Source organism: Eptatretus burgeri, chromosome 12 (assembly GCF_056783735.1).
Source record: "Eptatretus burgeri isolate ZD-2024b chromosome 12, Ebu_testis_v1, whole genome shotgun sequence".
Taxonomy (NCBI): domain Eukaryota; kingdom Metazoa; phylum Chordata; class Myxini; order Myxiniformes; family Myxinidae; genus Eptatretus; species Eptatretus burgeri.
The window spans coordinates 67,165,190-67,185,189 of NC_140972.1; the positions used below are offsets into that span (position 1 = coordinate 67,165,190).

Genomic DNA, 20,000 nt, shown 5'->3' on the forward strand with positions numbered 1-20,000 from the left:
GCTCGTGCTTCGCGCCGGCACGTGTTGGCCGTTCGACGCCACGGATGGGTTTTTGGGGAACGAATGGGGTTTTCCGGTGCCATCTCGGTGCGGACGGGGGGGGGGGGGAAACGGTCGATACTTGGGGCCGAGAGAGGGGAATGGCAGATGCTCCGTCCCACCAGCAGGGTCTCGGGACCGCACCGACTCCGACTGACCCTCCTACCATGAACTCTCGAGCAGGAGCTTCCTCTCTCTCTCACCACACCGTCATGTACAAAGGGATCAAGCGTGCCCCGTCCCACCAACGACAACCTCTCAGACTCCACGACTTCCGACTTGCGCCACTTTCTGCACCCCTTTCTGCACACACGACCTGCGTTGTCCTCGCATCTTTATAGACCGGGGGAGGAGCTTGTATGTAGATTCGCGGATCAAAACGCGCTTGGAAGCGGGGCCACACCGCCCGACGCTCGCCCATTGGACGGAGAAAAAGGGGCGTGAGCCTCCCCTGATCCGATTTCCCCTCCTAAAAGGAACGCATTCACAGCGGGTTCGGAGGCGGGGCCATGCCACCCGATGCTCAGTCATTGGATGGAAGAAAAGGGGCGTGAAGCCTTCCTGATCCGCTTCTCTTGCAAAGGCATCCATTTGCAGTCGTGGCTTGATGCGTTCGGCAAGAATCACCGAATGGGCCCTGGACAGCATGACGTTTGGTGTTGACAGGTGGTGTGGTTGTTGGTTGTGGAGAGAAAGGCGAAGGTGGTGGGGGATTTGCTGTGGTGGTTTGGTTGTTGGTGGGCGTCGTTTGGGAATGGCGGTGAAGCGATGTTTGCGGGATGGAGTTGTGGAGGTAAAGAGGTGAAGGTGGTGGTCTTTGAGTTGTTGGCGGCTTAATGGTCCAAAATAACGATAGAGAAAGAAAAATGGCTAACTCAAAGCGTCGCAGCCCGGATGAATCACACATATTCCCTCGAAACAACAGGTGTGGACTAACTACACATGAACTTAGCGTCATAACTGATCTAAGGACCCTTTATGGTGTATTGCGATTTCCACAGCTGTAGCAGTATCAACATAGCAAAGAAAGAAAAAGAACTACACCCAATCATGGCTTTGGAAGCATGTCCAAATGTCGTTCAAGGGAACTGTCATGTGAGTGATATGCAAAAGACCACATTGAAGTTGCACAACATTACCTGGAGTTGGTGATCGCGGTTGATTTCATTGAGCTTGCATTCGCAGCCAGACTCGCTGGTGTAATGGTTAGTGCATCCACTCTGAGTCAGGGAGGTCGGTGGTTCACACCCCTGCCAAGTTATACCACAGACTTAAAATGTAGGTGCTGCTTCCTTGCTTTGACATACAGCATTTAAAAGGATAAGAGCATGGCCAATCCCCATCGGTTGGCATCTTTCGGGAGGAGGAAATTCTTCTTCAGGAAATGCCCTGTTCGGTGCGGTGAAGAATCAGCACCGTTGTTGTGACATTGCTGGTATGTCCCTGGAAGTGACGCCACTTCCCCGAAGCTCAGTGGCTGTTTGTCTCATCTAACAGTCCTGTGTTGTCTCATGCCTTGTGTGAGATGTGTGGCATCTCCATTACGAGCATTAGATCCTGTATAAAAATAAATAAATTGCCTGTCATTGTGTTTGCATCTGTTATTCGTTTCTATTGTTTAAAAATAATAATTTGGCCCAGCAGGAAAAAGAATACTGCTTTGCATGGACCTGAGGAAAAATAAATAAACTGTTGATGGCTTGTAAATGAGATATTTGGTGTCATGAATGCAAATGCTTGAAAAATGTACGTCCTTTAATCCTGTAGCTTCAGTTATGGTTTTATGAACTATGACTTCAACATGACAATTGTCTGATGTAATCTTCATGGCTTTTCTCACAGGTTTCACCAAAAGCAACCACAATGCTTCTGCTTTTGCAGTTGGAGAGGTGCAGGTTGGAATTTGCTTTTTTTGTGTGCTTTTATTGCTTTCTTCAATATTCAGATTGCAACCACATAGTTTATTGTTTTATTGTTCAGTTACGGAGTTCCATAATTTTCCAAACTTACCACCTCATAAAAGCCATTCTTTCGTTGTACTGTATTTCCTCGTAATGTCATAAACTTTCGTAATTTAATTTTAAGTGTTCATGACTCCTGGAGAGGCTTGTACATATATGCTCATCACAAATAATTATTACTTTAAAAACTGTGAAATATGACGTATTCACAGTTTGAAAATTTCTTAGTTTTGTGTATGCAAATTGTTGCTGTTGAGGAAAGAACCACAACCAGGAAATTGGACGCGCAACATGTAATTTTACTTTCACCATTATCGTCGTCTGAACTGAGCAATCCTGAAAATTTGCGTGCTGGAGAGCAATGATTCATCCCATGGTTTTTGTCACTCTCTCACTGGAAAGTTATCGTCATTGTAAGAATTTTATTGCTGATGAAGGAATATTGTTTAAAATATTTTTTAAATGTGTTCTTTTTTTAATTTAATTTTTAATGCTGACGTTTTAATCAAAAGATAGCATGTTGCACTTCATAAACATGTTGCATGCTTATCTGTGAATCTCATTGAGGATGGAAAGTTAAAGTAAATATGCAAAAAAAAAAGAAAAAAGGATCTTTCACAACACGTAGTTGTTAGTTGTGTTCCTTCACATATATTTTTCTTTTGCTTCAAGAAGCGCTGTTTATGGCAATAGGTGTCCACAACCATCCTTAACCATGTTGTGGAATGTTGGCTGAGGCTCTCTTATTATTATTTATTTTTTTATTTTATATCTTCTGCCCTTACTTTTTCACCTTTTATTCACTTTTAAATTTGTTTTCTCCACAACTGCTTGAGTGATTGACACAAGACTTTCAACATTGGAGCGCCAACCCACGTAGAATTTCTTTAAACAAAGTTGCACGATTATTGGATGGAAAATGAATGACTGGCATTCCAAAAACCTTTTTTTGTTTTTTTGGGCTGGGTTACAGGATGTTTCTTGTATCAGGAATAAACGGCCTCGACCTCGCTTTGCGCGGCCTCAGCCAAATAATTTTGTGTCCTCCTTCCGTGTCCATCATGCCTTATGACCTCTACCACCGAAGGTGAAGGAGGTTATGTTTTCACCCTTCTCTGTCAGTGTTTGTCTTTGTTTGTGTGCAGGATATCTCAAAAAGTTGTCGACGGATTCGGATGAAACTTGGTGGACAGGTTGTGTGTGTGTAATAAGGAAGAAATGATTCGATTTTGGTGAAGATCTGCATCCAGATCTGGATACGAGAATTATTTCATTTCTTTAGTAATTCTTCATCACTGAGAGATAAAGCCAAAAACTATCTAGTACTATATAGCATGATATTTCAAAAATGTATTCAGCCTGATATGTTCACATGGATCAGGCATTACGTGGCAGAGGTACGCGCTCTACCGAGTACCCTTCTAGTTCTAATTAGTTCTTGTTGTTATACTGTTGGAATTGCTACAATAAAGTTCCAGGTCCTGCTTCTTCCATTCCAGAAAGACGGGCTTTTAAAACAGCCATATTTATGCTTAATCGGACACAAATTTTTGATCCAAGTAAATCGATTATCGCCTTTCCAACCTAGTAAATGGATTATCACCTTTATAACCAAGAAAATTCATTATCACCTTTACAACCAAGTAAGTCCATTATTACCTTTCCAACCAAGTGAATCGATTATTCTATGACAGCAGGAACACTTTAGAATATAGTGGGACGGATATATTGATGGACGCTTCACCTTTTAGTTACAAATGTTGAGGTTCATGGAAAAGCAGAATGCAATGCAAAGTTTTTTGGATGCACAACTGATTTTTGTTCTCATTTTCAATTTCAAGGTTGAAGACCATTCAAAGAATCAAACTTTGGGCACAAGTCAAGCCAAGCAAAGGGCAAGTCGAAGAGAACAAGTGGCTTGGTCAGTGGGCGAGGGAGACGTCAGCAGAGCAGCTGGCAGAACTGATGTGGAGGTTGCTCTCCGAGCTTGGCTTAGAGGATCATTGGGCAGGAAACATCGGATTGATGCTTCTCAGCTGCTCAGTAAGGCTCAACGCCTGTCGTTTGAAATGGCTGCTGCTTTTACTCCAACTCATCCCTGGCTGAGAGGATTTGTGGCAAGAGAGGGCATATCGCTGGTGAGTGAGAGAGCAGGAGTAAGGATGAATGGAGGAGGTAGGGTAGAGGAATGGGGGTTAAAAAAACAAAATATTTGTTTGAATCACTCTTCAGACTGATTGTGATAAGAACAAATTCTTTAAATACATTGGTGCTTCAGAAAAATTAATGCCACCTTGTGTCTTTTGTGAATAATCCACAAGGCAATCTGTATTCTTGCCGCATTTACCGTGTTCTTTTTTTTTTCTTTAATTAATTTTGTACAACCCATGAATTTTGTTTTGTTTGTTTTGATTTTTTTTCATCCTGATGTGACACTTTGTGTAATTATTTGTTTCATTCTTAGAATTTAACTCTTGGTCGAGCCCTAATGGTGATTTGGTAATTATTTTATTTTGATTTTGATTCGTACAACCATTGGTGTTTGGTCATTTGTGATTTATAGTTGTTTTTAAAACTACAAAACCATTGATCATATCTGACAAACTGAACCACTGGAGATTTGTAGTTGTTTATAAATCTTTTTTTTTTAATTACTCTTTTATATGCAAAGTAGTGGAAATTCAGGATGGTGCATATTACTTGTGGTCATCAAGACGACAGTGTTATAAACTCGAAGTGAACCTTGGCCCAAGCTACGCTGCATTCCTTCCTTCGGTTTTTTTAAATATTTTTTGTATTTTTTTTGTATACCTTGTTGAGGCTCGTGCGAGAGCTAACACACAACGCACATCAAGGGGGGCATGAGACAAGAGGGAGAGAGTGGGAAGGACAAAAAAGTGGGGAACAGAGACATTAGGAGATCTGTGGAAGGGAGAGGGATGGGACGGGGAACATGGGGAATAGAAGATGGACATTACAGGGACTTTCAGGAAGGAAAGCAGGGAATTTGAAGGAGGTGGGCTTGGGTGGATTATTGGGGGCAGAAAAGATCGAGGATTTGGATGGGGGGTGATGAGAGGTGGTGGTGAACAGCTGTTTTGAAGGCCTGGAGGGAAGAATGGGAATGAATAGACTGAGGGAGTTTATTCCAAAGGTGGGAAAAAGAGGAATGAAAGCGTGAAGGTAAGCAGTGATTCGTGATTTTGGTAGTTTTACCAGAAGGGGGTTGTTGGCGGACCTTGAGCACCCTGCGGAAATGTGGTGGGGACAAATCGCAGAGAGAGAGAGAGAGACAGAGACAGAGACAGAGACAGAGACAGAGACAGAGACAGAGAGAGAGAGAGAGAGAGAGAGGTGGGGGAGGGGGGGCGAGGCTGGAGAGGAGACTGTAGAAGACAGAAAGACCACCGACCAACCTGCGGTGATTGAGTGAGAGGCCCAAAGACTCAGCCTCATTGCGGGAGATGCCAATGATCCGAAATGCCTTGGTTTCTACAGCGTGAAGCCGAGGAAGGTGGGAGGCAGGAGCACCAGCCCAGAGTGGAGAGCAGTTCTCCATCAGGCTGTGGACAAAAGCTTTGGAAGTGCTCAGGAGCTCAGGTGGGCCGAGGAAGGACTTTGCACGACGGAGGATTCCCAGTCGGCGACTGGCTTTGGAGGCGAGGTTTTAAATGTGGCTTTCCTTGGAAAGGTCATGGCAGATAGTGAGACCCAGAAGCTTAAAAGAAACGTCTTCTTCCAGAGGATTGTTGAGAAAGTGGATGGGGGGGGGGGTTTCTAAGCGGTCCTTTCGAAGAGACATAGTGTTGGTGTGAGATTTGTACGGATTGAAAGACATGTTCCACGTGTTGGACCAGTTTGTGATTTTATCCAGATCTGCAGTGAGCGAAGAAGCTGCAGGTGCAGCAGTACGGCATAAGGTACCATGACCGATGGTACGGCAGAGGGTGGAGTCATCAGCAAAGAGATAGAGAGGATTTTCCAGAGAGTCGGAGAGATCATTGATGAAAACCAGAAAAAGAACAGGGCCCACAACGCTACCTTGAGGATTTCCAGCCTGGACAGGAAGAGGGGATGAAAGAACTCAAGTGAGGGCCACACGGTGACTGCGACAGGAGAGGAAGTCTGCGAGCCATGAGTGGAGATGGCCTTGGATACCAAAGGAAGAGAGTTTGGTGAGTAGGGCAGGGTTCCAGACCGTGTCAAAAGCACGTGATATGTCCAGGGATACGGCTTGGATTTCCTGTCTGGCATTGAGGACTTCCATCCATTGATGGGAGAGCAGAAGCAGCATATCCAGGGTAGAGTGACCTGGTCTGAAACCAAATTGATGATCAGAAATCAAGCCATTGGAGAAGAGGAAGGATTTAATGTCTGAAGCGATGATTGATTCCATAACCTTGCTGATGATTGGGAGAAGGCTGATTGGTCTGCAGTTGCAGGGATCTGTTTTTGTACCCTTTTTTTGTGTAGTGCAGTGATGTTTGCTGATTTCTAAGCAGATGGCAGATGACCTTGGGCAAATGAGAGGGTGAATAGAACAGAGAGAGGGTGAGCAAGAGCAGAAGAGCAGGCTTTGAGGACACATGGGCTGATGCCGTCTGGATCGGTTGCAGAATCTGAGTCGAGGTTTGAAAGCAAGCTCTCCACCTTGTCAGGAGAAAAGGACACAGAGTCCAGGTCCAGTTGGGTGTGACTGGGTAAGGTGGGTAGAGAAAGTGATGGGCTTTGGACACAAGATTTAGCTGCAAACACCGAGTTTAGGCATTCAGCTTTTTCTCGTGTGGTATCAGCAGTGCGGCCATTTGAGGTAAGGGAGGGGATGGAGGGGGAACATACACCAGAAACAGATTTGATTAGATGCCACCAGGATTTTGAGGAGGGAGAGAGGTTTGAGAGTTCAGACTTGAGATGAGAAAGATGTTGTTTTCTGGCTCTCCTGAGGGTAGATACACACTTGTTCTGCGCTTTATGGAAGGAACTGAGATTGCCCTCAGTTGGGTTTGCTTTCCATGAGTCAAAGGCAAGTTCTTTCAGGACAACTGCCTCACCACAAGCTTCAGTGAACCAATGGCGGGAGGAAGGGCAGGACAACTGAAGACGAGAGGGGATAAATCTGCATGAGGGAGAGCAGGTTTCTTTGAAGGAATTCCCAGGATGAGTTGATGTTTGAGAAAGTAGCGACGGGAGACCAGTCTATAAGTTTGATGGCTGCTTGGAGACCCTGCCAGTCAGCTTGAGTGAAATGCCAGACTCGACGGCGGTGAGGTGGTTCTCTGATAATAGCGAGAGAGATGTCCACTTTGACAAGGACGTGGTCAGAAGAACCGATTGGAATGGAGGAAGAGCAGCAGATATTGTCAGGGAAATTTGTCAAAATCAGATCCAGAAGAGATAGAGCACCATTGGGTGAGATCCGGGTCGGGAAGTTAACCGATTGAGTCAGTCCTAATGAGTCGCAGAAAGCTTTTGCTGAGGTGCCATGTGGGTTTAGTGTTCTTTCTGTCTTTCACTGTCACTTTGCTCTCTCTTTCTGCCTTCCCTCTTGCTCTCTCCTCCCTCTTTACCTATTGTATTCACTTTTACCTCCCTGTTCACCTTGAACCTAACCATTTTCACAATATAACTGTTTAAGTTTGCATATGCATGGTACAACACTAGTTCCTAAATTCATGTGTTGAATTACATGTGAAAAATAAAAATGATGCAGTGAAGTGGAGTTTCCATGCTTTGATCATTCTTGTGTACTCTGCATTTATCAAAATCTGTGAAGAATGTGGGGGAAGCAGATAGAATCCTGAGAATAGAAAAATACAGTTTAACTTCCCCAGATGCAAGACTTTCATTCACCAAAATTTCCTTGTCTGGGCCGCTTTCCTTATCCCACTTGTGGAATCGTCCCTGTGCATGTTTTTCCATCCATGCATCCCTCCCTTCTTCCGAAAGGTAGATCACTGTCACCTCAGGCCATTACCACACCTACTCAGGATCTTGACTTCTGCACACGATGTCTTTCTGTCTTCCCCACGACCTCATTGTCAGTACTGTATGTTAACATTTCGTCGTCTTCCATTCGCTTTTGCTCTTTCATTAACATACGTTTACTTATTTTTTTTCCGATTGCAAAAACTAGTTGTAGAATTGTTACGACCCATATTTTACAATGAAGGCACCACCAACTTGTATAACTGCCTCGTCAGCAAGGCTCAGTCAGATCTGAGGTTTCAACCACTGAGTGGTTTTTATGTGGGACTGTGCAGGCATCTTGTGCCTGGTCTTAAGTATCCTCCCAGTGAGAAAGCTGCAGTGATTAATGCATCGTGAATTCTCACTATCTGCTTGTTGCAGTCTGGTGATTATGAAAACAATTATGGGTTTTGCCACTGGCTTATTATAGTCACGTGACACCCCTTCACGATTAGGATACTTGACACCGGGCACATGATGCCTGCCCAGTCTTGGGTGAAGACAACTTAATCCTCAATGTCAGATCTGAGCGTCGCTTACTGGGTAGCCACATACTAACTGGATGGCCTTCTATTTTTTTTTCTGTCGACAAATTTTGACATGTGGTCTCAAACAATGGAAAGAAAGAGGGTGATTTAATGGATGTCACACCCACCAATAAAGTGCTCCACTTCCATGCATACCAAAGTATTTTACTTTACAGCAGACTTTGGCTAAATACTCTTAGAGCTCATGTTATGTAAAATCAAACTTTCGTTTTACATTCCTATTTCTTATGAAGCTTGCATAAAATGTTTAATTGTAATCTGGTAAATAGGTATTTAGGCATTACATAACATTCTCTGATTTTGATTTACCATACTCTGTTACAGAGCATTGGTGTTGCCGAAGCAGTTTCTTGGCAAGGGTTATACTGGGTGGTTTGCCATTGCTTTCCCAGCTGTAGTTAGATTAGGAATTTGTAATTTATTCATGGTGTTGGCAATAACTTGCCTACTCTTCGTGAAGAACATCGTGGGATTTTTTAATGTCCGCCAACTAATGCTGGCAGAGGGGATGCCCAGTTTAACCTCCATCCATGGGACGGCACACACATTAATGAATCTCCCTGCCTGTGGAACACCGGGGTGACGATTTTTCGCTGGGTCAGGATTCAAACCCAGGATAGACACTTTGGATGTGAGTGTGCGTACCTCGAGGCCATCCTACCAGCCAACATAACATAACCAAAGAATTTATGCAAAAATAGCGGGATACTTGAACCACTCCCCCCACCTCGCTCTTTCTCCTTCCCCATGTTTACCCTTTCCTTTTATCCCTGCTCTTTCTTCTCCTTTCCAACCACACTTCCCAGCAGATTTTTTTTTTTTTGCCATATTTGACTATTTAGAAGTAAATGATCAAGGTTCATGTCAAGCCATAGTGGCACTGACCCTTAGTGACATAAGCAGATATGAGCAATTGGCCATATTATCGACACAGAAAATCCCCAAAGAAAACTTACCTTTTGTAACAAAAAATGGCTGTTATGCTGAATCCACAAGGATCAAAAGTGATTGCAGAAATTGCAGCCGTAGGTCCCCAACATCATGAAAGCTGCTTCTTGATGAGATTGGACGTTGAAGATGCCTGGGATCCATCCTGGCAATTGAGAGTCACACCATGAGAGTGTTGGTTTAAAAAAGGGCAGTTAAAGACTTAAAAGGCAAAGCAACCACCGGATTTGGGTTGGTGAGGTGTGTTGCGGATAAGTTGCATCTCTTGTAAAGACAAATTCTTCCAAAGAAAATAACCATCTTGCAGTTCTAATAAAATGCACTCCTTCACACAGGGAGATACCGAGAGAGATGTGGAAGACACTTTAGGAGAGGATGGGGATGGAGAGAACAATGCAAACGTTAACAGTCACCCATCTCCAGGTGGGTATGTTTCCATTACATGGGCTGTAAGAGGGAAGCATGTGGCCTTTTGGTTGTTCATTATGGTTTTGAACAAGCATATGATCAATGGCCTTTTTGTGCTTAATTACCTCTGCCGCCAAAGGTGGGTGGAGGTTATGTTTTCACTCTTGCCAGTCTGTCTGTCTGTCTGTCTGTCTGTCTGTCTGTGAGCAGGATGTCTTAAAAAGTTGGGGGTATGACAAGGACGAACTGATTATATTTTGGTGACGATCCGGATGCTATTATTTTAAAGTGATTCTTCACCATTGAGAGATACGGCCAAAAACGACACTTAGCAAGATATTTCAAAAGGTTATGGGCAGATTCGGATGAAACTTGGTGGACAAGTTTTGGTGTGTGACAAGGAAGAATCATTTCAATTTTGGTGAAAATCTGGTTTCGAGAATTTTTGGGGTGTGGGGTGTGGCAAAAGAAATGCAAGTATAAACAAAAGAGGACAGTGCATAGCTAACGCGATATCAAACTTCTACAAGCTTATCTTGTACCAATGCGACAGCGCCATCAGGCACATACCCGAGGAAATTAGAAAGCAAAGAGATGAGAAAAGAACGAGGTGTTTGTGACCTCTTTTTGTACCTGGCATGGCTGATGGGCCTACACTTCAGAAGGGGATGAGGAGGGAGGTAAACTGAGGGTTTTGACGGTGCATATGATTGGAAGAGGTTCGATGAGGTGTGTGGTCATTGGAAGATGATGTGGAGAGGAAGGTGTAAAGATGTGGGTCAGGGGTTTTGAATTATAGGAAAGAATGTGTGAGAGAATAGTCCTAATGGTGAGTGTGAAGAAATTTGTTCGTGTCAATATTTATGGGCGAGGGGGCACTCGGTCTGTTATCTGGCTTCCTTGCTCATCCAGCACTCTGCTTCGTGCAATCCAAAAACAAAGGGTGAGCCAGATGAGAGAAGAGCAGGTGGGCCAGACGAGAGAAAGGCAGAGAAGAGGGCGGGCCAGAACAGAGCTCTCTTTTATATTTTTCCAGCCGGGACAGCACTTGAGAGTGGAACAGGTGGAACGGTGGGCGTTTCCCCATGCTCTCATTGGCGCATGGACTCGAACCACTGTGTTGGCCCCACCCCTGCGAGGACTTTGCACTGGAAATTACCTCATTTGTTCTGAACCCTGTCACACGACGGAGCTCCCAGAATAACATGGGGTGAGGGCATCATGCGGCGCTCTCCGGCCACGAACATGTGCTGAACACCAAATGGGGGCCGCAGTTGAGCAGAATGCTAGGGCTATCCCCACGGTGTTGAGCTGTGCCCAGCGCACACGCACGCCCCGAACCAGATGCCAGAATGTCCAGCCCCGAGTATCTATAATAGTATGGGCCACTCTCTTGTTTCCTGCCAGTCCAGAGGGAGGTGGTGATGGTGGTTGAGCAATAGCAGTGGTGGTGTAGTATAGCGGATGTAGTTCCGCAAGTTCGTGATGGTGATGGCAGTCGTTGAGATTGTGGCGTCAATGGTGAGTGTAGGCGAGTTTGAGCTTTGGTCCGATGATGTGGGGATTTTTCGGGAGGCGTTGTGGTGGTTGGAGAAATGTAACGTTGGGGATCTCGTATGGCGAAGGTCTGAACTGAGCATCGGTTCGGTAATGGCGTGGGGTTTGAACTGGAAATGGCGTGCGTATGTAAATTGAGCTTGCTCTTGCTATGGCCTGCATGCTTGCGTAATAGAGAGGGTCATGTGTGAAGGAAAGTAAAATAGATATAACAAGAAAATGAGCAATCCGAGATTGCAAACCCTCGCCAGAACTTGTTTTATGTGGTGTTTGTGTAGTTTTGTGTGGTGTTTGTGTACTGGTGTGTTATGCAATCAATAAGAGCCATAACTAGAACTGCTTCTTTATAACTGCTGGCAGTGATGACCGGGTACCAAGACGTCCCGCTTGATGCAACCCCGCTTTGATCAGACACTTGGCCCTGACTGTTGATGTTTATAATTATTCAATTCAATTTAGAATGGGATTAAAATAAATTAAATTCAAATCAAACGGAAGATCAAATAGGTACAATCCTGCAGTGGAGTAATACGAAGGAACCCAAACAAACAAAAAGCAAAGATGAAGTCATTAGGATGAACCTGGATAGGATTAATATTTCAGCTGCTACTACTCTACCCTCAAACCCATCCAGGCACAGCCAAGTGAGCCTAATTCAAAATAAATAAATAAATCGATCAAAAATAACCCAGATCATACAATTAAATAATTCTGGCTGCCAGACCATACGTCCGATCAGGTTTAAATTTAAGACATTCCCCATCACTACTTGATCATCATTGCAAAGTTTGATGTCGATTGATTTAAGCGGTTCAAGAGAAATTTTTAAAAAGATTTTTCGTTCAATTCAATATTGCTGCCAGACCATATGCCATCAATTATTCTTGAATACCCTGGTATCAAGGCTTGGAGAACATTTGTATAAAGTTTCCCCTCGATCTGTCCAGCCTTTCTGGAGAAGAAGATTTTTATAGGCTGTACGGTAAATCCAATATGGCTGCCAAACCCTGTGACCGATGACATCATATGTGTGATCCTTTTGCTCCCCATGGATAAGCAGTCATACTTGTAAAGTTTTGCCTCGCTCTGTTCAGCCACTTCAGAGAAGATTTTTGAAGGTTTAAAAACAAACAAACAAAACAATATGGCTGCCGAATCACATGACCAATGACATCATCAAAATATTTTTCTTTGGACCATTTTATCCCTTGATGACCCTCAAAAATTTTCATACTGATCAGATGTAGCGTTCTGCACATGCAATTATGACGTCATAATGAAGACACCTATGGCGCCATAAAAAACACATTCCCCATGAGGAGTACTTGCTATGTGCCAAGTTTCAATTTTTATCCTTGATGCGGTTCCAGAGATAGAGGTCCAAAGTTTTTGATTTTTTTTTTGATTTTTTTTCCATTTTTCCAACATGTCTATCACAGCACGTGACCCATAAGGCATTATCAACAAAGCATTCTACATGAGTTGTCGCTCCTATGGTGAAAATTTCGACTCAATCCGACAAGCGGTTGCGGAGAAAAACACTAAAGTTCTGTGCGGACAAATATACAAACAAAACAAACAGACAAACAGACCCAAATGCAATACCCCCTCCTCCGACGAAGGTAATAATAAAGAATGGGAATAAAGACCTGTCTGAAAACCCTCGCAACGCATTTTGTCCCACTCGACATAAGGGAAGGGCTATCTCAAATGAGTCAAAATTAAATAACTGACTTGGGGCCGCTGCATGTTGTCTGCCATTGCCTGGGTTAGCGCAGGCTTCGCAAAACCGCAGCATTACCATAATGTTTCAAAAGGTTGTGGACGGATGAGGGCAAAACGTGGTGGATGAGTTGGGTGGATGACAAGAACAAGCCGATTAGATTTTGGTTCAGGTCTGGACGCAGATTCGGTCCATCAGTGGGATACAAAACGTAACATTTTCAGCCTGGTGGAGGTATGCGTTCTACTGAGTACCGTTCTAGTTACTTTCACCATCTGTGATGGACGGAGGTTATATTTTCACCCCTGTCTGTCTGTTTGTGTGCAGGATATCTCAAAACGTGGATGGGTTTGGATCAAATTTGGTGGGCAGGTTGGGTGTGTGACACGGACTAATTGGTTAGATTTTGGTGAATATCCAGATATGGATCTGACTACTTTAATTTTTAATGTGATTCTTCACCATTGAGAGATGGGGCTAAAATTTTATTGTATATTGTATATTGTTTCGAATTCGCGCCCGCCGGCGTGCGAACAGCCGCTTTCGCCAATGGCGGCCGTCTCGCCCACCGGACGGACAATTAAGTCGCAACTTTCCGGAACAACGCCGAAAACCAGTCACGGGTGTGCTCCAAGCGCACACCACGGCCTAGTCAACACTCTACCCGCGCGTGACAGGGTCAATCGCCGAATTATCTATATACCTAAGTATTCACGTGGGCAGACTACCGAGAGACCGTACCTCAACGAAGGCCTGCTTGGACACGAACCGCTTAAGCGGTTCGTTCCGTTCTGGGATAACCGAGCGGTGTATTATCGCCAGGCCTCGTTGGACCCGATTCTATTATCGGCTATTTAAAAGCCTGCTAAATTCCGAGAGCAATACGGCGTTTCAATGTGGAAAGAGGACACAACGAACGGGTTAACATTTAAACACGCACATTTATTATTTACACACGTACACAGTAATGCAATGAAATTGGCAGGAAGGGACAAGACACGAACAAGGCAAAGCACTACAATCGTCTATTATTATTATTCACAAGCACTTGCACAGTTCTACTTGCGGGACATGGCGCCACAACATTCACACAAATCAAAGCAAGAAAAAGACCCCCCTCAAAGACAAGGGGGTCAGACTGGACCCCTTAGGGTCTTCATGTCCAAGGAGCTTGGTTGACCGAAGGAACTCCAAGAGGCCGCCGCAGGTTACCTCCACCCTCGTGGTGACTTGCTTGGGCGTCCCTCTTGGACCCTCTCCAGTTCCTCACCGACTGACTTCCACTCGCCTCTCCACCTGCTTCTCCTCGACGACCCACCACTCGGTTCTTCTCGACGACACACACACACACCCGGTTCTTCTCGACGACACACACCCACACCGCTGCGTTCAGCGCTCGCTTTTATCTCCACGGCCCTCGCCCCGCCCTCCTAGCTCCCGTGGGAATCTTCCAGAAGGAGGGCGTTTTTTCGCCTGAATCGGGGCCTTTCTCGTTGAGTACTTCTGTAGGCAATCGTTGCTTCCTTTTCCGCACGTGTTTGCCGTTGGGGTGGGGGGGGAGGGAAGGGTGGGGCGTCATCCATTCTCCCCCAATGAGTGCCAGGCTTCTCTCAACCGTGCTGAGGTGGAAATGCGGTGGTGGTGTGGTTGGCGTTATGGTGGTGTGGCTGGCGTCTTGATGGTGGTGTGGCTGGCATTTGTGGTGGTGGTTGAGAAGGTGGTTATGTGATTGGTGGGGTGGAGAAGGTGGTGAGGCGATGTTGGCGGTTGTGGGTAAAGTGGTGAGGATTGTGTGGTTTGTTGTGAAGTGGTCGTGGTTATGGAATGCCTGTGCATTCCAGGTGGTTGGCATTGTGGTTGGTGGTTGGTGTTGTGGTTGGTGAGTCGGTCCAAAATAATGATAGCAAAAGAATAAAGGCTAACTCAAAGATCACAGCCCTGTCCACACAGATAAACCCCATTAAACAACGGTGGGGAAATCTAACTGAACACAGACTTATCGACATAACTGAACTAACGGCCTATATGGTGTTCTGCGAATTTCCACAGTCGTAACACTACTCCCTCCCCTTTTTACAGACTCGTCCCGAGTCGTCGAATTTTCGTGTGCCATCATGTGTAAGTTTCCCCTAGTACGTTTTATCTTCGGATCCCTGAGTGCGACATTTTGTGTATTTGTGTCCCAAAAATAAATAACCTACGGGCTGAGTAACTAACTAAACAAACCCACTCATTCAGGCGACTTAAATAAATTGCCGGCGCTATGACACACATGCAGGGGGCGCAACTCATGTACAATTTTAACTTAATCTTACAAATTTTACACTAAACCATGGCCCAGGACTGATGGCTCTGCGGGAAAAGAAAAGCAAGGAGCCAGGCTGCTCACATGCAGTCTCTGGCTCATGAATCCAATGCAGGTGACAGGGAATGTTGCCGGCTGCTCAAACGCAGTCTGAGGTCTCCCTCGTGAAATGAGCGCAGTGAATACAAAACGGTGCACGGGCTGCACCATTGCAGTCTCCGTGTGCGGCTGCCTGCAAGGCAATCCCTGCAGAAAAATGGATAGTACTGACTCAAGCAAACATAAACAATGAACGGTGAATGGATGGATGGATGCAAACAAACACGGTGCATGGGCTGCCATTGCAGTCCCGTGATGCGGCTGCCTACAGGGCAGTCCCTGCAGCACTTGCGACGATCCTGGCGCACATGGTAATGGATGGGGGCAAATGCAAGAACAAGGGCTAGCAGGCATGGGGTCAAGGCAAAGGTAGGCAGACAAGGCATGGCAAGGCAAGACAAGGCCATTGTAGCAAAATGGGCCGGTGGTGAAGTTGACCGGCACTGGCCTTGTAGCAAAACAGCCGGCAGATGAACTGACTGGCACAGGCTTTGTAGCAAAACAGCCGGCAGATGAACTGACCGGCACAGGCCTTGTAGCAAAACAGCGGCAGATGAAGCTGGCTGGCACAGGCCTCGTCCTGCAAGTGTGTGGAGGGAGTGCGGTGGTGCTGGCCACTCGGAAGGTGGGCTCGGACCTACCCTACTGTCTCCCTCCCAACCTATCGCCTTTGCCTGTCTCTGTTCATACCCACTCCCTTAGTTTGCAAAAAATCCCCAATTTAGAACAACTTATTTTTTTGTTTTATTTTATTTTTATTTCCCCCTCTATAATTCGTCTCCCTAACCCCCTTTATAGTCTCTGTCCGGCTAACCTATCGTGTCTCCTAGCCTATTCCCAACCCCTACGTTCCCTTCCTGGAGGGGAATAAGGGGGAGCTCGTGTCCTGTGTCGAGGCCCAACGAAGCCTCAGAATGGCCTCCTCAGATCTTGGCGATCTACTTACCCAAGGTGAGTCCAGCAGCCCACAACGAGCGAAGGGATGGATGGTGTGGAGGGGTACATCTCCTGATCTACCCTAACATTATTAACTTTAAACTACCCCGGGGCTTTCCAAAAGCGCCTCTCGCTTAAACTGCTGGTTCTATAAACCAAGATTCCCGTCGCCTCTGTTGGTATCCTCACAATTTTGGGCCTCGCCCTCCAATTTTCCCTCGTGCTCTTGCTCCGTTTCGTGGCTGGGACATGTGGCTCCCTTGGCAGGAACCACCCTCTGCCGATTCTCAAACTATGGCACCCCCGGGCCCTGCAACTGTCTCCGAGCCTACCAGCTCCCTAAACACTGGGGAGTGCCCTCCATGGCTACTCCCATGAAACGTTAACGTGGCAGGCTGGCGCCCCGGGCCCCTTCCCTGGGTGCCCGTGCCCAATGCACTGCCCACGCGGCCAATGGTGCCCAGGGCCCCGCATCATGCGGGCCCACCCGTGCCCACTACACTATCCCGGCCCCCCGTGGACCCTTGGCCTACCGCGGCCGACTAGCCCGGTGCCCGGGGTACCCACTAAGTGATACCCATCATTCGCAGCCATGCTCCCAGCCCGTCAACAGGGCTCCTGCACCCCTCCAAATGGGTTTTGAGCCTACATTCCCACCCACAGCAAAATGACCTCCATTTTGTCAATTTGACTAACCCACAAACTCACTCAACACTGACCCTGGGGTCCCTTGGGTGGGAATCACTCCTCCCCCCAATCACTCATCGCACCATGCATTCCACATTCACTCCACACACACAGGCTCGCTGGCCTCACTCATTCAACATGTTTCCATTTCACTCCTCTTCTCACACATCGCTGATCACTGCCATTCTTCTCACTAAATCCCATAACTACCTCGTGCTCCCTCGTCATCCCTTGCAATATAGCACGTTCCTTATGATCTATGTCGCTAAACTACGTCCGCTCTACACATCCAAAGTCGGTCAGTATCCTCAAAAATCCATTTTCCCATCCTAAATCTCAACTGAATCCCTCTACCTAATCCATTCCACGGGCCCCATGAGGACTTATCCGTGCCCCATGGAGCCGGTCTAACTAAGCTAACCCTTCCCCCGAACTAGTGGTATCCTGTGCCCAGGCCAAGGGGGTCTTCCACCCCCTGCCCGGGAATCCTGTTCACCCGAAGTGAGGCTTTTTTTTAATGCGCCCACCAGCACGGCAACCTGCGCTCCTTTCTCCGTGACGTCATGGCAGCTGTTCGCGCTTCGCGCACCTTGTCCCTCTTGGACGGTACCATCCGGCAGGAATTTCCCCTCCTGCCAGATTCCGACCATGCAGCCACGACGTCACCCTGCGCATTAAAAACAAGCCTCGCGTTTTGAGGGGTTCCCCACGCGAACACATGTGCTCAACTCGTCGGAGCTTTACAAACGCGCTCGCGTGGAGAACCCGTCTGTTCCAAATCCATATCCAGCCTACCTTCTGTCCGTCTGCGGGATCGGCTAATCCACCGCGTGCGTTTACGGACCGGGTTTCACTCCCGCAGGTGCGCACGTGGCGGCCTCGTGCGTAGCACAGCACGGACCCCGCGCGTGCTGCCGTGCAAACCCGGCACGGTCCCCAAAACAGCTATGGCCGCTACTCGGCCTTTGTCCACCGTCAGGCTCCGTCGTCGTCGTCGTTGCACTCTCGCGCACAAACTCCCACGTGCCACGACGCTCACACACCTTGAGATGACATTCACACTCGGACATGCGTTTGCGTGTTCCCGCATGCCAGCCGCCATCTCCCTCACATACAGCGACCTCACACACATGGTGTCTCTCACTCACGGCTGTTCACTGTTGCATGCCCTTTCACTCGCACACGTGGTTCGACTTGCACACGGCATTTCACTTGCACAGGGGGTTTCACTCACACACACCTTTTCACTCACGCTCGCCATTTCACTCGCACACGCTGTCTCTTCCACTCACGGTGTTTCATACACACACGGTGCTTCATCCACACACGGTGCTTCATCCACACACGGTGCTTCATCCACACACGGTGCTTCATATACACACGGTGTTTCATCCACACTCGTGAACACACATACCGGGACAATTATATTGGGGATTTGTGCCACAAGGGGTTCCGGGGCCTTCACACCCCCCAAGCTTCTGCCTTCTGCCTCCATTCCTGAAGGAGGCTATCCGGCTGCTTGCAGCGGGTCATGACACATTCCCCGAGCTCCTCCTCATTGTCCTCCACTACTTCCATGTGTGTGTGCTCGTCTTTCACCCCGTCTTTATCGTGTAGTCTCTCCTCTACTTTTTCTATCTCCCGCGTCTCTGTTATTTCTTTTATTATTTCCATCGTCTCCACGTGTCTCTTACACGCCGCAGTCACCCCATTTAATTTTTTCCCTCTGTGTCAACGTCACTTTCTTTGTCACCTGCACGAGTCTCGTCTTACACGTCTCCAATATTATTTTGTCATCCCCCGCTTCCATCGTGGGCCGGACAGCCGTTGCACTCCTTCCCAGCTCGTTCGCTCCAACACGTGGTGCCGCCATTTTGCACTCCACCGTACACGTTTCGTTGCACGCAATTGCTCTTATGCCCGCCTGCAGGCCTCGCCCCACGCACAGCTTTTCACCCCGCAGTGTTCGCATATCGCTTCTGAATGCCTGCATGTTCGCATCCATTTTTTTATTCATGCCATCCATTTTGTTTTGCATTCCCTTTTATTTGCGTTTTCATCCATTTTGTTGGATGAAATTCATTTGTTGCATTTCTGTTGGATGATATTCATTTGTTGCATTTCTGCCAGCAAAACCCTGAATAGCTGGCCCATGTCAGGTGGGTCAATGGCCGTCGCTTCGCGATCATCAGGCGTGGATTCGCCGGGGGCTGGGGAGGGAATTTGACGGAGGGGAGGGGGGGGTGTCAAAAGCCGCGGCCGCCGCCGCTGCGCCTATTTTGGACTCTGGGGTTGTTTGTGGGGGGAAATTCGTCCTGCGTGTTTATGGGAATGTCCTGCACGGGGATTTCAGCCTGGGCCATGGATTCTATTATTTCTACATCCATTACCCCCCTGATCCCGTTTGCCTTGAACCGCAATCTTGCTTAATGGAAATAATTTAAAAGCTCGAAATTTAATGGGAATCGAGGGTCGCTCTACACACCCTTGATCCGATTCCTGTTAATTTGGTTTGGTGTGAAGGCGGGAGAGTTTTCACCCCACTCCTCGACACCAGTGTTACGAATTCGTACCCGCCGACATGCGAACAGCCGCTTTAGCCAATGGCGGCCGTCTCGCCCACCGGACGGACAATTCAGTCACGACTTTCGGAACAACACCAAAAACCAGTCATGGGTGTGCTCCAAGAGCACACCACGGCCTAGTCAACACTGTACCAGCGCGCGACAGGGTCAATCGCCGAATTATCGATATACCTAAGTATTCGCACGGGCAGACTACCGAGAAACCATACCTCAACGAAGGCCTGCTTGGACACGAAC

At 47.0% G+C, this 20,000-nt stretch overlaps 1 protein-coding gene across 22 annotated transcripts in view; it reads left to right on the forward strand.

Moving 5' to 3' along the window:
* The window catches only part of LOC147015825 (zinc finger MYM-type protein 2-like), an 88,968-nt gene that overhangs the window by 48,086 nt on the left and 20,882 nt on the right, over positions 1-20,000 (forward strand). For 21 of the 22 annotated variants that reach the window (XR_015049866.1, XR_015049865.1, XR_015049867.1 and 18 more), the window contains 3 exons: positions 1,882-1,934; positions 3,842-4,138; positions 9,799-9,886. Coding sequence is in view for 19 of the 22 variants with exons in the window: in XM_085848358.1 (XP_085704484.1) it covers positions 1,882-1,934; positions 3,842-4,138; positions 9,799-9,886 (438 nt within the window). In the remaining 3 variants the exon portion in view is untranslated. The remainder of the gene's footprint in view (positions 1-1,881; positions 1,935-3,841; positions 4,139-9,798; positions 9,887-20,000) is intronic. The other variant, XM_085848356.1, reaches the window with a different exon arrangement.